The 12391-nt window shown below is 32.1% G+C and overlaps 1 protein-coding gene across 1 annotated transcript; it reads right to left on the minus strand.

Annotated features, from left to right (window-relative positions):
• Positions 1–3934: 3934 nt before the first annotated feature.
• On the minus strand, positions 3935–5106 carry LOC129293986 (hevamine-A-like). The gene has a single exon (XM_054932154.1). It carries the CDS (start codon positions 5067–5069, stop codon positions 4071–4073), a length of 999 nt encoding a protein of 332 aa, XP_054788129.1. The 5' UTR covers positions 5070–5106; the 3' UTR covers positions 3935–4070.
• Positions 5107–12391: the final 7285 nt, after the last annotated feature.

The raw sequence follows: 12391 nt of genomic DNA on the forward strand, positions 1-12391 counted from the left end.
ACTTTATTAAAAAAAATTTAATTAAAAATATTTTATACTTTTAAATGGGGGAGTATTAATTTGAATTCTGACACACAAAGGAGCTATGTTATATTTATATTTATATGAGAGAGAAAATTGCTTTTAATTGTGGCACGTGTTAAAGGTGAAGCTTTGTTGCCGCTTATTCTGGGACCAGGCTAGCAGCAACTAGGCAGGGGACCAAATTAAAATGGTGGATCGATGGTGAAATTTTTGGTTGTTTCTTTTAATTTCCATTGTTTGGTATTAAATCTAAAGTTTTGTGGTTAGTGATTCTAGGACCATCTTAGGGGACCCACATCGTCCGTTGTCTCGTGACGTTTTGGTTCTAATAATTGCCTTTCGATTTATTGCATTGAAATGGAAATCGTTTGGATACTAGTTCGTTCCCACGTGTTCGAAATTTTTCCTTGCATTGGATTGTCTTGTCGTATTTTGATGTGGCAATTACACAATGCAAACGTATGTGGAATATGGAATTTCTATAAATCTAGAAATTATAGTTTATCGATTAATTTCGTTTGTTTCTTCACTTCCATATCTTTTTATCATGTTGTGTGGCTTGTGGTCGCAAGTTTTTCGTATTTGATATAGCAAACAGATCACAATGTATATCTAATGTCTTCTACCAAAGAAGTTAACCTATGAATGACGAGGTAGATTATTGCTTTTAACTGTGGCAAGTGTTAAAGGTGAAGCTTTGTAGCCACTTATTCTGGGACCATGCTAGCAGCAACTAGGCTGGGGACCAAATTAAAATGGTGGATCGATGGCGAAATTTTCGGTTGTTTCTTTTAATTTCCTTCGTTTGGTATTAAATGTGAAGCTTTGTGGTTCGTAATTCTAGGACCATGTTAGTGGATCAACATCGTCCGTCTCGTGATATTCGGATTCTCCTAATGTCTTTCGGTTTTTTCGAACAACATAATTGCATTTTTTTTTTACTGCATTGAAAGGGAAATCCTTCCGACATTGCTTCCTTCCCACATGATTTTTTTTTTTTTTACCTGGTTTTGAATTGTCTTGTGGTATTGCAATTACACAATGCAAACGTACGTGGAATATGGAATTTCCATGATTGTAAACATTCTAGTCTCTGGATCGCTATAAATGTAATCCCTCAAATCTCAACGCTACATACGCGCGGGAAGTTTAGAAAGAATCGACTGCATTACGGTAGTTACTAGGTCCTCATCCAATCCTATTTATAGTAAGATACTATACGTACTTACTACTTCTAAATATATAAGACTTATTTCAGAATTTAATGACATAATTGCGACTTATTTTTTAAAAAAGTCTCCATGTCTCTTTCTTTCCATCCCCTCTCTCTCCCCACATTGAAATACATCAATAAAGGGAAATTTTAAAAAGTTGTAAAAAGATTTTATATTTATTTTTTAGTTTTTACTATAGTTTATTTAATCTCATGAAAGCAGTAAATAGAGTCTATAAAAGGGACACAAGGAGCAAGGCCGTGTAAGCCTCAAGGTCATAGGCCTCCAAAAAAAAATAAAATCGTAATGTATGTATATGTCTTGTGTGTAAATGATATTTTTATTGTTATATGTTTAATTATAGATCAAATAAAATAAAAAGTATTGATCGTTTTTTTAATTGAAAAAAATTCAATCATTTTCAATATAACTTTAATTATTGGGCTAAGCTCATTATTTACTTGAAAAAAATAGTGAGATTGATAATATATTAATTGACATTACATCATCTTATAAAAAAAAATAATTTCCATCATATCATATCACTCCAACTCTTTTTTACAATCTCACTTTTAATTTAACTTTTTATCTCTCTATTTTGATATATGATAATGGATATTTTTTGCATTTGAAAAGCACAATTACATGTGCTAGGCTTTGTTAAAAATTTTGCCTTTGGTCTTTAAATTTCTTCACACGGCTCTCTCAAGGAGTACTACATAGATTTATTTGGAACAACCTCACTTGGAGAAGAATATGGGGAGTTTTTTTTTTCTCCTTTTTTGGCTTTAAAAGAATAAGGGGAGTTTAGAATCAAATATCCAAACTTGTATACTGAACACGATTTATCAAATGCATCTATAAATTGATAATTTTCATGATACTGTATAATGAGACGAAACAAAAGGAACAAAACACGACTTAATGAAGGCCTATATAGTGTAATCATTAGCGTTAAATTTTTTCCATGTGATAAAAAAAATATTGAGAGAATTATATTGAAGTCCTACATAAGATAATTAGTTATTACAATATCCATTAACAATTAAAAAATAATAATAACGCATTGTATTGTTAATGGCCTTAGTTAGTTATTAATGAACCTTATAATAACTAATAGAATTCTCTTGTATGAGACTTGTATGCAATTCTTTTAAAAATATTTCCTTTAATTGACCAAAAGAAAAAGACCCTTTTTAAGGCATGAGCATTTATAGAAGGGTAAATGAGCAAATTTGGCCCTACATTATAGGCCCTAAACTTATTTTTTATACAATATTCTTCTTTTATTTAAAAAATAGTACAATCTGACCTCTACTATTAACAAAATTTGACTTAATTTGATTGTTAGTTTAATAAAAAAATGATAAAAAATGACTTAAAAAATTTCATCAGTATTTTCTGTAATTTTTGAGTCCTTTGCTATAATTTTTGGGTCTTTTTTTTTATAATTTTTAAGTTATTTTTTGGTTAATTAACTGTCAAAATTAACTTTTATTAACAATAAGGGATCAAATTATATTGCTTTCAAAAGTTGATGAAAAAGGGCATTGCATAAAAGATGAGTTTAAGATTTCAAATGTTTCTAGACCTATAATTTAGGGGTCAATTTACTCATTTATCTTTTATAAAATTTAATAAAACTTTTAGAGTCATTTTTAAAAATCCCTTGTCTCTTTTATTCATAATTCAAATAATGACTTTAATTAATTGACTGGTGGCAATTTTGAAAAATGATAAAGATTTTTTATATTTAATTAATTTTAACTAATTTTTTTTTAATCTCATAAAAATAATTCACGAGACTTTATAAAAGGAATAAGAGAGACTATTGTATTGAAGATCTAGCTTTCTTTAACTTAGCTTCGATCGTGACAAAAAAACCTATGAATTAACCATGCCGTAGATTGATTGATTCTATTTCCAATAGGGAAAAATCGAGATAGAATATTTATATGTGCCACGTGTTAAAATTGAAACTTCATCGCCACTGATTCTGGGACCATGCATGACTGAAATTACAGGGCACCAAAATCGCTGATCGTGATATTTGGATTGATCTTCTTTTATGTGTTTTGGATCGAGCCCAACAAAATAATATTCAATATAGATTTGACTACTGCTTCATTAAAGATGTGGAACGGGTATTTATACAACAATAACAGAGACACCAATATAACACTATGGATAAAGACTGTAATAATACCACTGGCTATTTAGGCTTGCTGGTTTTTGGATTCGTTTTGTTAAAAAAAAAAAAAAAACAGAGAGACACCATTATAACATAATCGGCATAAGATATTAAACGGCACTCAACAAAAAACAATACGACAAAAGTCTACAAGTATATATCCTCTTTCTACAGGTTGTTTTTTTTTTTTGGCAGTTTAATTTAATTTGGAGAAACTGCGGTGTCAGCATATCTACACCATGATCGCAAACGACATTCAGATCAACAAGAAACACAAACTAAAACCTTAAAACAACAGTATCACGTCCGCGTACCTCAACGAAAAGTTTTTATTTATTAATTAGAAGCAGCTGGGGCCTGAAATAATTAGACGATGTCGTCATTGAACTACATATGAGTCCAGTTTGATTTGTGTTTCTGTCTGTGTCCGCCTGCACAGCGCGATCGCAAACAACATCCAAATGAGCAAGAAAGAAAAAACTAAAACCTTAAGACAATATTATCATGTACTCAATGAAAGCTTTTATTCATTAATGATGACAGCTTGACTAGAATCAGGCAGTTATCACTTAAAGATGCAAGGCACTAGCCCCCTATAACTTATTCCACACATGAGATGTAGTATAGAGGTTGCAGTCACGCTAGAACTGCGATAAAAGGCGATACAGAACCTCCGAGGCAGATTTCATCATGGCGACCAACGGCGCACCTACAACATTAAAAGCTCCGGGGGTAGTACATACGATCTGATCGCTGTACCCAGATTGATAATCATAGTACCTGCTCCATAACATTACCCCACCAAACTTGGGATTGGTTTCTGCTACCGGAAGAATCTCATTGTTGAGCACATCAATTGGGACATAACCACCAGCACTACCATTTGCAGCAGGAGAAGCCGGGAGGCCGACATAGAACTTGGTGGCGGTGAAGTCGGTGGTCCATTGGTCCCATGAATTTATAAGTTTCTGAGTATCTCCATCATCGGTGTATTCGCAGGGAGGGTTGTTGTAGAACTGGACCCAGATGTAGTCGAATACCTGAGTTTCAATGGCCGTGTTTAAGGAGTCATCTGGGATAGGGCATTGTGGTGCTGCTGACAAGTAAAACTTCTTTAGTTGGCTGTAAGCGTGAAGCTCTTTCGCAAGATCATCCCAATACAAGTTTCCGCCGGCTTGTTCGATGTCAAAATCGATGCCATCTAAGGCGACCAGACCAAGCAGACCTGAACTTTGGCCACTGAGGTAGTAGGTCCAAAGGTGGCCTGCAAACTCCTTGGCGTCTTCAGCTGAAGAAAGGCTATATTGCCCAGAGGCTCCTCCGAGAGAAAGGAAGATTTTGACGCCTAGGCTTTGGCAATAGGCTATTTGGGAGTAATATCCAGTGCAATTAGCGACACCCGTGGACCAATCACAATGTCCTGAGAGGTCTATTTTTGGAGTTCGTCCACTGCCGAATGTGTTCATGAATGCTATGTTTACGATCTCGTACTTGCTGGTGGCACATGTAGTGTTTAACTCCGTTTCATTCTTATTCTGTCCCCAGTAGGTGACAATTGGGCAGCCATGGGAGAAGGTCGAGTGAGTTAGGAGCAAGAGGGCCAAAAGGAGAAGGATCAAAGCTTGTGTTTTGGAAGCCATGAAAGCACCTTGTGCGGAGCAAAGGAAATGTGCTTTCCAGTTTTAGGATCGGAGGAGCAACAGAAACGACCCATTTATAATGGGCTTGGAAATAATGAATTATTCCCCATATCTCGCGTTTCACCTTTAAGGTTTTATTTTTATATTTATTATAATTAAAGAATATCCAGATATATTATGGACAATTTGAATTTAATATTAAATTTTTTTAAAATTTTTATAAATTTTTATTTTAGTACATATAATATTTAAAAATAAAAGTAAAGATAATCTTCAAACTGAAACTTTAAAAAATCAAGAAAAAATTGTAACTTAAAAATTTTAAATTTATACTGTTCAAATTTATTCTTTGGGAAGTGGGTTGTCTGAGTTTCGATGAATGTGATTATTCATTCTTTGATTCCATTACATGTCCGCCAGCATAGAAAATAGGGGACAACTTTATGGATTTTGAAATTACAATGGCGATAAACATTCTATGGGTTAAAACCAAACAAATGAAATTAAACGAGTGCCCCCCACGATTCGGATTAAGGCCAGGTTGCTCGCGAAAATCCAAAAGAATAATGGGGAGTGACGGAGGACGCCATGGCGAATGAAGAAATTAAATGGGGGGAGATGACCGGGGGTACTTTTTTTTTAATAATATAAATACAAATTAAATTAAAGCATGCTACATGCCATTATAATAATCTGAATCTGAATCTGAATTGTTACATTTTTATTGGATAATGACATGGTAGACTTGGTTTAAATAAAATTTTCTCTTTATCGCTCTAAGTATCAGTAAAGGGACAGTTATTCAAATTTTGAGGAATATAACATTTGATTTTAACATAGTCCGTCCAGTCCCATGTATAATAAAGACCGAATTTTCTTTTATCTTAATTATAAGACCTGTCATTAATTTTAACGAGACTTAATATGTTTTAAAATTTTTCTTAATTCTAATGAAACATACTAAAATAATTTATAATTAAAATTAGAAGCAATAATGTTGTCCTCGATATCATGTTGTAATGTTCAATTAAACTTTTACATTTATAATTTATATATTCATATAACTTTAGTGGAGAAAATAATAATGTAAAAATACAATTACATGGATAAAAGATTAAATGCCTCATATTTTAGAGCCACTAGCCAGGATCATCCAGTAGGGACTGAGCTTGGGGATCAGCATTGGTATTAGAATTTACAAGCATGATATATTCTAAAGAGTATTGCATGCATATATAGCATAAATATTAAAAGGATTAGAAAATATATAGTACTTTTATAATAGGGTTAATGAGCAAAATGGACTTTGAATTCTTGCTCGAAAAACTCCCTTGACCCTGAACTTTTAGAATGTTAAAATAAACTCTAAACTTTTAAATTTATGACAAATTAAACTCTATTGTTATCTTTCTTAACGTCATTACTGTTTACTATGGGCCTTAGTTAAATATTGACGTGTCATTGTTAATTAGAGATACAAATCCTAAACTATTATGTTAGTAGCATTTTGAACCCTAAACTTTAAAATTTTGAACAAATTACCCTCATTGTTTATGTATAAAACTTTGACTATTATGTAAACTAAATTAGTCTCAGCATAGTTCGCTGCGTGAATGTATCATTGGTCATAACAGACGACCCATAACTTTGTAAAATAACATTTTTTGCTCTTTTTTATAATGTTATCTAAACAATTGATATATCATGCTTCCGTTTACTTTATAAGTTTGATTTAGTTTTATTTTAAATAATATTTATTTAATGGTGAAAATTGGGGATTCCATTTGAAAAAAAAATTAAGTATCATAGAATTTTATAGACGATGGAAGCAAAAACCGATGATTTTATCAACGAATTTTAGAACTCAAATTAATTAGTTAATTAAAATTCTTTGATATTTAAACTTCTTTTCAAATGGAATTCTAAGTTTTCACTATTAAATAAATAAACATTATTTAAAATGAGACTATATAAGAGTTATAGAGCCACTACTAGAAAAAATCATATTAGTGACGGATAATTAGTGACAACTTTATATCCGTCACTAATTATAGTGATTAGTGACAGATTAGTGATGGATGATAATATCAGTCACATTTCTTTTAAAAGTTTATAATTTGTGATGGATATAATTTGGTCACTAATTATCGGTCACTAAATTGTGACAGATGCTCAAAGTTGTCACAATTTTACAAAACAATCACAAAATTAGTGACTAATAAATAGTGACCTATGGATATCCGTCACTAAGTGTGAAAGTATAATAACAATTAATTATTTATGTTAATATAAAATAGATAATTAATTTAATTGTATTGTTAAAATAAAAATATATTATTAATAAAGATATTAATGTTAAAAATAGGAAATAAAAATATATTTATGTTAAAATGATTTATTAATAATTGATAAAAATTTTCTTTTAAATGTTATAAATATTTTATACCAATTATGATTACTTTTTAGATGCATTTAGATGGGTAAAATATTAGGTTAATTTTACTAATATAATATAATAAAAAATTGAACATGAAAATTAATATAATTTCAGAGTCACCATCAGACCCTAAAACTAAAACCCTTCCCTCCTTTGCAATTCTATTATCACTAAACTCGCGTTCTGCTCCCGCCGTTCATCTCCAGTGCTCTGCTACTGATGCTCGAAGAAATCAGGCGCACAACAATTTCTCTTTCTCACCTCACTCAGGTACGCTTTGCCTTTGACCCCCTTTGAGCACAATAAACATTTCTCTTGATTCAACATGAGAGTAGGTTTGAAAAAGGGCTTTCTTAGATAGTCTAGGTTTGAAAAAAAAATTCACAGCCTTTTCCCCTGCCACTTTGCTTTTGTCTGTATTCTTGCTCTCATTATGATTTTCGTATTCTCAGTTGTTGAATATGCCTGAAGAATAGATTCTATTAGTGTTAGGACTCCTCTTTCGAGACTATGGGAAGGGATAATGAGATTATTTAATAGGTTGCCAAACACTACAATGAACTTTATTCCCTTTTCCTAAAAAGTTTTAGCTTTACTTCGGGAGACCCAAATTTATACAATAACTTGAATGGACCAATATAATAAAGCCACCAAGGAAAAGGGGATTTTGACTTTTCTTAGCTTACTTTGGAATGAAACCACATCAACTTGTTTTGTTTAATAATATTTTTATGGTGGTTAGTTTTGGAGTCTTTTGTTTTGTGGTGTGGGATTTATTGAAATTTAATTATATGCTCTGGTAGTCAATCGCAGGGTCAGTTCAACAATGGAAATTTTATTTTTAATGATTTGTATATTAATTTATATGTATTCCAAGGTGAAGGTTATGCATTGAATCTGCAATTGAAAGGCTAACAACTCTTTTTTCTTCTTTCAAAGCTGAGGTAATATCTTTATCATGCTTCTATTTCTCTATTTTTTACCTTTCTCATTTTCTTACTTTTTCATTCCCATTGATTGTAATGCTTAGCTCTAGCTAGTGACCATCAGGGATGGAGAAGAAACAATCAAGTGAGATGGGGTTAAAACCAAAAAGTGTGTTTTGGCTTATAGTATTCTTGTCTTTAAATTTATGTAATACTAAAAATGAACAATTAACTGTCAAGCTTTTTGTCCTCCTTGCTGCAGCTAAAAATTAATTATATGCTTCTAATTATATTATATTCATGTCCACTTAATCATAGCTTTTTCTTTTTTGATTAATTATATTCACCATATGCTTTTAACTTGATTTCTTTCTTTCTTTGTTCTTTTCTTTTATGCAGTCCTTTGAAGTACATTGGTACAAATCTTGCAGCTTTGCATAACTTCATTATTATCAAGTAAGCCTAATTAATTAAGTTACCAAATTATACATGCAAGCAGTTTTTCAATGTTTTAAAAAAGGTTGTTTGATCATACATTTTTGCCATGAAATTTCATATTCATAGTTCTACATGTGTGCTATTTGATGTGCAAAATTTCCATTATTTTTAGAGCTCCTTGGTAGATTACAATTTAATGGTTTTTGGATGCTAGGCCATTTGATTGTCATCCCAGGAGTGTTATTTTTTTAACTATATTAAACTCTTTACTGGTTTTGGACTTAGTAAACCTTATTTCTTGAATTAGTTATGTTAATTAGTTATTTTGTCTTAAATAATTACATGGTATCATGTAGAAGACTATGAGGGATGATCGAATGTGGATGTATAGTCGGCGTGACGAAAGTGGAAAAGGACTCAACAAAAAGTTTATAGATGGTGTAGAACAATTTGTGGCATTTGTTCTTTCTCAACCAAATCTAGTCTCAAATGGCCAAATAAGGTGTCCGTGTTCAAAATGTGACAATAAGAAATTTTTAGAGTATGAAATCGTCAAGGTTCACCTTTATCGTCATGGTTTTGTCCCTAATTATGACCCATGGAGTTATCACAGGGAACCTTTACATTATGATGATATTGATTATGAGGTTGCTAGAGATATTGAAGAAAGAGTTGAAGGTGCTAATGAAACAAGGGATGATGTTATCTTAGAAAACCCATATTATACCATGATTTTAGATGCTGTTGGTCCTAGTGTCAATCCTAATACTAATATAGAGTTAGATGATCCTCCAAGCCATAATGCTCAAAAATTTTATGAGATGTTGGAAACTGCTAAAGAGCCACTGTATGAAGGGTGTAGTAGGCACACTCCATTATCAGCAATATCTAGATTGTTAAATATCAAATTTGAGTTTAACTTGAGTGAGAATTGCTATAATTGTATTTTACAATGGGTAAAAGAATTGTTGCCAAATGATGAAAAATTGCCTAAAGACTATTACAAGACTAAACAAATGGTAGGACAACTTGGTTTGAAGTATGAGAAAATAGATGTGTGTCGAAATGGTTGTATGCTGTACTATAAGGAGAACAAGGAAAGGAGGGAATGTTTGGTGTGTGGCCATGATCGCTTTAAATCTAGAAAAAGAGATAATGGAAGTAATAAAGACATACCGTACAAGGTGCTGCGTTATTTCCCATTGACTCCAAGATTACAAAGGCTTTATATGTCTTCCAAAACAGCAGAGCACATGGTATGGCATCATAAAACAAGGCAAGAGCCAGGGGTCATGTGTCATCCTTGTGATGGCGAGGCATGGAAACATTTTGATCAATGTTATCCCTCTTTTGCTTTAGAACCTGAAATGTTAGGTTAGGCTTATCATCAGATGGGTTTACTCCATTTGGGCAATCTGCACATCCATATTCATGTTGGCCTGTAATTGTTACACCATATAATTTACCCCCTAGGATGTGTATGAAAACTCCATATATGTTTCTTACTCTTATAATTCCTGGCCCAAAGAGCCCTGGGCAAAAAATTGATGTATACTTGCAACCTTTAATTGATGAGTTGAAAGAATTGTGGGAGGTTGGTGCTTTAACCTATGACTCATATAAGAAGCAAAATTTTTATATGAGAGCTTCACTATTATGGACTATTAATGACTTCCCTGCTTATGGCATGTTATCAGGATGGAGTATGCATGGAATTTTGTCATGCCCAATTTGTATGAAGTACAGTAAATCATTCTTCTTGGAAAAAGGAAAAAAGGTGACATTTTTTGATTGTCATCGTCAATTTTTGCCACTACAACATCCTTTTCGTCGAGATAAAAAGTCATTTTATAGAGGGTATGATGAGAAATCTCCTATCCCTCAAAGATTTTCTAGTGATGACTTATGGGAAAAAGTTTGTTGCTTGCCAAGAATGATGGAGAAAAATGGAACTTACAAGTTGCCTGGGTTTGGCAGTCAACATAATTGGACTAAACGTTCTATATTTTGAGATTTGCCTTATTGGAATACCAACTTGATTCGCCATAATCTTGATGTTATGCATATTGAGAAGAATGTATTTGATAATATATTCAATACTGTTATGGATGTTAAAGGTAAGACGAAGGACAATGAAAAGGCTAGAGAGGACTTGTCTACTTATTGTAACAGACCAGAATTGGCATTGTTTAAGAGTGTTGGAAAGACAATGAAGCCAAAAGCAACATACACTTTGACAAAGCAACAAAGGAAGTTGGTATGTGAATGGATTAAAAATTTAAGACTTCCTGATGGACATGCTTTAAATTTGTCTAAATGTGTTGACATGGAAAATTGTAAATTGTTAGGGATGAAAAGTCATGATTGTCATGTATTTTTACAAAGATTGCTCCCAATTGCCTTTAAAGATTTATTACCTGAGGCTATTTGGAATGCCTTAACAAAAATAAGTCTATTCTTTAAAGACATATGCTCAACAATTATAATAGTGGAGCAAATGCAAAAGCTTGAAGAAAATATTATTGTAACTATTTGCAAGTTAGAAAAGTTCTTTCCTCCAGCCTTCTTTGACTCCATGGAACATTTGCCTATTCACTTACCTTATGAAGCAAGAGTTGGTGAACCCGTTCAGTATCGATGGATGTATCCATTTGAAAGGTAAATTATAAAATATATTTTGTGATTAAATTTACTTATTATATAAATGAATACTTAATAGAAAAATTATTGTGTAGGTTTTTGCATTATTTGAAGAAAAAAGTTAAAAATAAAGCTCACGTAAAAGGGTCAATTTCTAAAGCATACCTTATAGAAGAAACATCTACATTCTGTGCCCATTACTTTGAACCTCATGTTCAAACAAAACTAAACAAAATTGATCGAAATGATGATCATAGTGAGGTTGACTGCCCAGATGGATGCCTTTCTATATTCAGACATCCTGGTCGCACAGCAGGAAAAGGAAAAACACGATTTTTGACAAATGATGAATTTAATGCAGCTTCTATATATGTTCTGCTTAATTGTGAGGAAATCCAACCATTTCTTAGGTAAATTCAATCACTTTAAGATATTTATGCATTTTTTAAATGACAATTTGCTTTACTAATGTTGGTAATCATTGCCATCTTGTAGAATATTTGAAGAACAACTTAGGAAAAGAATATCTAATGCAACCAATGAGGATGTAGAGACTAAGATAGATAGTGAATTTGCAAAGTGGTTGAAAGAATATGTAAGTATCATGAACATATATATTTTAATACATGCCTTTTTAGTTTGTGTGATATGCTTATTGACAAGTTTTATTATGCTTAGGTTTTTAACCCAAATAACAATGTAGATGATGTTCGTATAAAGGATCTAGCTTTTGGGCCATCTAGAGAAGTACATACATGGTCTCAATATTTTGTCAATGGATATCGGTTTCACACACGTGCTTACAACTCATCAAAATCTACCATGAACTGTGGATTGTGCATTAAGGGAACAAATTATAATGAGTTTGAATATGACTATTA

The sequence above is a fragment of the Prosopis cineraria genome, unplaced genomic scaffold (assembly GCF_029017545.1).
Source record: "Prosopis cineraria cultivar Desert tree isolate PC_DT_omini unplaced genomic scaffold, ASM2901754v1 PC14, whole genome shotgun sequence".
Lineage (NCBI taxonomy): Eukaryota > Viridiplantae > Streptophyta > Magnoliopsida > Fabales > Fabaceae > Prosopis > Prosopis cineraria.

Coding starts and splice junctions, on each gene's coding strand:
- LOC129293986 (XM_054932154.1), bottom strand. CDS start 5,069: ATGGCTTCCAAAACACAAGCTTTGATCCTTCTCCTTTTGGCCCTCTTG.